Here is a 5125-nt window from a genome sequence, read left to right on the forward strand (position 1 = left end):
TGTGCCTCTTCCTTCAACTTGAATCTCTATTTTATTGCCAAGTTGCATTCAACTCTCCATGTCATCAAGCTCCTCGAATAATGATTTGGTGTCTATCATATGGTTCGAGCATCCGCTATCAACAAACTATAAATTCTTTTGTTTTAGGTTAGTATCAATACAAGCCATAAAAAGTCTTTCTTCTTCATTTTTTGCTACAAAATTTATTTATTGATCTTTGTACCAACAATCAACTTTTATATACCCATATCTTTTGCAATGGTAACATTAAATGTCATTCCTCATGTTACCTTGCTAGTTGAACTGCCTTTGTATATCATTTCTCCAATTACCCATGTTACCACAATCATGGTTGTCGCGAATCCTCTTCTTCCGCGATCTCTATTTGTTGAATGAACATTTTTCTATGGGTTGATGGTTGTCTCCTTCGGTTAAAATATTTTTTTTCCTTCTTTCTTTTATGATGATTTATTGATTCTTGACTCATAAGCTTGAACGGAGCCCATTATTTCATCAACACAAAGTACTAATAGATCCTTAGCTCCTATAATAACCACCCATGGTCAAACTTTGGAGTTAAACTTCTCAATACCTTTGCAACAATTGACTCATCTGACATTTGTTCATCATTGACACACATTTGGCTTACTTTAACCACGCTTTCAGTGTGGATAATGACCTTACCATTTGGTCCCCAAAAAGTCCCATCAACAACATAGTGTGGCTACTTTATATATAAAACGTCTATATCAATAAAACTACATAAGATATTGAAAAAGACAAATTATTGTGGTCCATGCGGTGGAAAATAGCTCAATCACCCTACACACAAGTATTAGCCATTACAAAGATTTTTTGTGGCTGAAGTTTGTTTATTTGATCTATAGATGAACAGCAATTAAAAGCTTATAACCCATTTGAAATAACCATTTTTGTCCGTTTTTGTCTTGTCTTCTCTGGGAAGATACTCTAATCAATAATACGAATGGATTTGTCAAAATTATATGAATGTTGATGAACATTTTTGTAAATACACAATATTTTAACTCTTTATAAACCTTACCCTCTTGGTGTTCTTCCACATTCTGCCCTTTCTCTATCATTATCTTTCTGAGTAGAGCTTGGAAATGCTTAGAGTTGATAGAATGATTCCTACTAATGATTTTTTCATCTGGGTTCCTCTGCTTTTCCTCTGTTCTTCTCTGTTGCTTCTTAAAACCATAAGAAAACACTCAAAACCCAACAACAAGCTTCTTCCTCCAGGCCCTCCAAAGCTTCCTTTGTTGGGCCATTTGCACCTCCTTGGCTCTCTCCCCCATCGCTCTTTTACTAAGCTTTCAAAAAAATATGGCCCCGTCATGCTTCTCCAACTGGGCTCTGTCCCAACCATCGTAATCTCCTCTGCCGCTGCTGCAAGAGAGTTGTTCAAGCTCCATGATCTTGCTTCTTGCAGCCGCCCTCGCTTAACGGGTAGTGGAAGATTTTCATACAACTTCTTGGACCTAAATCTCTCCCCCTACGGTGAACGTTGGAGGGAACTTCGAAAGATTTGTATGCTTCAGCTCTTCAATCCTCGGCAGGTGGAATCTTTTCGGGAAATTAGAGAAGAGGAAGTGGGGCGCCTTGTAAACTCCATCTCTCAATCCTCTTCTTCTTCGGCTCCAATTGATCTGAGTGACAAATTGTATTCTCTCACTGCAAATATAACAACAAGAGTTGCTTTTGGCAGCATCTTCAGCGGAGGAAAATTAGATGATGAAAACTTTCAACATGTTATGCGGAGAGCAATTGCAGCTACTGGAAGCTTCTCCATGACCGATTTCATTCCTACTTTTGGTTGGATTATTGATCGGTTGAATGGTGTTCATGAGAGGCTGGAGAAGAGCTTTGCTGAAATGGATGCCTTTTTTGAACATGTAGTCGAGGATCGTATCAACTTCAAGAAGAGTTCTAAGAAGGAAGAAAACATTGTTGATGTTTTGTTGAGAATGGAGAGGGAAAGCTCTGAATCTGATGTGCTACAAGTCACCAAAGATTGCGTTAAAGCACTCATCATGGTAACCTAATTGATTGTTCATTGGGTATTTTGTTTGAACACAAGAATTGAGTTTTCTCCATAGGCTAAGGGTCTCCATTAGTGGCCCAATGAAAAATAGAAACTATCATTTTTGAGAAATTCTTTAAATTCAATCTAAATCAAAATAAAGAATTTTTACGAAGACGAACATTGAAATAGTAAGAAGGGGGCGAAGAAGGTCCCACCTATAGACATCTCTTCCTAAACTTCTTTAAAAAATAGTTCACTCATAAACCAATAATGATATAACCATGTGGATACCATTATGTTTTAGTTTCTTATTCTTTGTATGTATGGTTTTCTAGGATATTTTTCTAGCGGGAGTAGAAACAGGAGCAAGCAATATTGTTTGGGTCCTGACAGAGTTGGTTAGGAACCCAAGGGTGATGAAGAAGCTCCAAGACGAGATTAGAAGTTGCATAAAAGAAAATTCAGTGAAAGAGATCGACCTGAAAAAGCTTGAGTATCTAAAAATGGTAGTGAAAGAGGTTTTGAGATTGCATCCACCAGCCCCACTTCTACTTCCAAGAGAAACCATCTGCCCTTTTAAGCTCAACGGTTACGATATCAACCCCAAAGCTCATCTTTACATCAATGTGTGGGCCATTGGACAAGACCCACAATCTTGGACTGACCCAGAAGAGTTCTTTCCTGAGAGGTTTATAGAAAGCAATATCGATTACAAAGGACAGAACTTCGAGTTAATACCTTTTGGAAGCGGCCGAAGAATATGTCCTGGGATGAACATGGCTATGCTTACGGTGGAGTTGGCAGTGGCTAACTTATTGTTGTGCTTTGATTGGAAACTGCCCGATGGAATAAAGGAAGAAGATGTAGATGTGGATGAGGATGCTGGTGTTACAGTTACCAAGAAATCACCCCTTAAGCTTATTCCCGTCCTTTCAACTAATTTTTAGTTTATAGTTTATGGTTATCCATTGGAATTAAGCTACATAAATAAAAGATCTAATTATCCCATTTCTATTCATATATTTTTTTTATCAATAAATTAAGTTCTATAAAGAGACAAAATCTTAGAAAAAGAATATTTAGAAGAGAACCGATTAGATGAGATAAAAACTTCCTAAGGCTTTGTTACTCACACAAGTTACAATGTCAGGTCATATTACAACTAAAATAAATTTTTTTTTGGAAATCCTAAGTGATCTCATTGCATCGGATTCAGAGCTTTCCCTCTCCATTTTTCAATTTGATATACTTGAAAGACCAAAATAATAATAATAATAATAATAAATAATAAATAATAATAATAATAATTCATCTCAAATTGACTGTCATTTAAGACTTAAGCTTATCCACCATTGAGTTAGAAGAGCTCGTATAAATGATATCATCAACATAAAGGCAGATAATAATAATATCACTTATACTTTCTTGCACAAAGTAATCTTATTTGAAAATATCCATCAATCTTACTATACTAAGCGATATGAACCAAGAGAAATCAATCATACAATATGCTTCAATGAAGATGTGAAGAAAATATTGTTGAAATTATCAAAAGATATTTGAATTCATGACACATTGAAGAAGAATGAAGTTTTATGTTATAAATTTTGGGTGAATTACAATTTAGAGTTATTGTATTTCATTAATGTACTTTAAAACTTTTTTATTTAATTTAGGTTACAATTACATAATGGTTAATTAAGATCATTAAGTATGAATGTTACAACTCTTTAGTAGTTTCATTTTGAGGATATATAGAGCCATGTATGTTGTATTTGTGAGAAGACTTGGAAAATATTGTAAAAAAGAAAGCATTTGTACTTTATTTAGCCAATGGCTAAATTGCTTCGCAATTCTATGTAGTTTAGGTTGCATGTAGAATCATTTAAGCTTGACATGATCAATCTTGCTTGTGGAGTGATTCGAATCTCAAACAACAAGTATTCTTGCGTTGAGATATTTGATCAACAAGAATCATTTAAGTTAGACATGATCGATCTTGCTTGTGGAATGATTCGAATCTCAAACAATGTTCTTGCTTTGAGATATTTGATCAACAAGGTAATCCGAATCTTACTCCCCTTGTAGTGATTTTCACATATCATTTGGTATCAGAGCTTCATGCTCAAGATCGGATATATGTTTCCTTTGAGTTTCTTCTTAATTTGATTTTTATTTATTTTTATCTTTTTAGTTTTTAATTGACCCAGAGTTCAAAATTCAATCTTTGCTCTATTTAAAATTTTGAGAGGTGAGAATGAGCTCTTCATTTGTGTAAATGAGTGTAAAAAGAGTGGCCTAAAATTCCTTGAGTATACTTGTGAGAGAGTGTTGTGAGGTCCTTCATATTTCCATAACTTATTTTTGCAGCAAAGTTTCACAAATAGATTCGAATATGAATCATCGTGAAGAAGTGGAGAATGATATGAACCAAGAGACATCAATCATACAATATACTTCAATAAAGATGTGAAGTAAATATTGTTGAAATTATCAAAAGATATTTCAATTCATGCCATATTGGAGAAGAATGAAGTTTCATGTTATAAATTTTGGGTGGATTACAATTTAGAGTAAGTTAGAGTTGTTGTATTTCATTAATGTATTTTAATTTTTTTTATTTAATTTAGGTTACAATTACATAATGGTTAATTATGGTCATTAAGTATAAATGTTACAACTCTTGTAATGCTTTTAATAGTTTCATTTTGAGGCTATATAAAACCATGTACGTTGTATTTGTAAGTAGACTTGAAAATATAGTAAAAGAAGCATTTGTGCTTTTCTTTAGCTAATGGCTAAATTTCTTTGCAATTCTATGTAGTTTAGGTTGCATGTAGAATCATTCAAGCTCGACATGATCAATCTTGCTTGTGGAGTGATTCGAATCTCAATCAAGTGTTCTTGCCTTGAGATATTTGATCAACAAGAATCATTTAAGCTTGAGGGACCAAGTGCGAGACCCTAAGGGAGATGATTGACTGAAGGTCAGGGTTTCATTCAGTAGCGAAGGGAAGTCTCGTTAGTCTTTCTTTCTTTGGAAATAGGTTAGCTAATGAATTCTCTTTCTTTAACTGT

The 5125-nt window shown here is 34.3% G+C and overlaps 1 protein-coding gene across 1 annotated transcript; it reads left to right on the forward strand.

Moving 5' to 3' along the window:
• Positions 1-1030: 1030 nt before the first annotated feature.
• Positions 1031-3038, forward strand: LOC111778020 (cytochrome P450 71B37). The gene is made up of 2 exons (XM_023657647.2): positions 1031-2057; positions 2383-3038. The coding sequence occupies exons 1-2, from the start codon at positions 1128-1130 to the stop codon at positions 2992-2994; spliced, it is 1542 nt and encodes a 513-aa protein (XP_023513415.2). The 5' UTR covers positions 1031-1127; the 3' UTR covers positions 2995-3038.
• Positions 3039-5125: the final 2087 nt, after the last annotated feature.

The sequence above is a fragment of the Cucurbita pepo genome, chromosome 1, assembly GCF_057944985.1.
Source record: "Cucurbita pepo subsp. pepo isolate OVF chromosome 1, ASM5794498v1, whole genome shotgun sequence".
Lineage (NCBI taxonomy): Eukaryota > Viridiplantae > Streptophyta > Magnoliopsida > Cucurbitales > Cucurbitaceae > Cucurbita > Cucurbita pepo.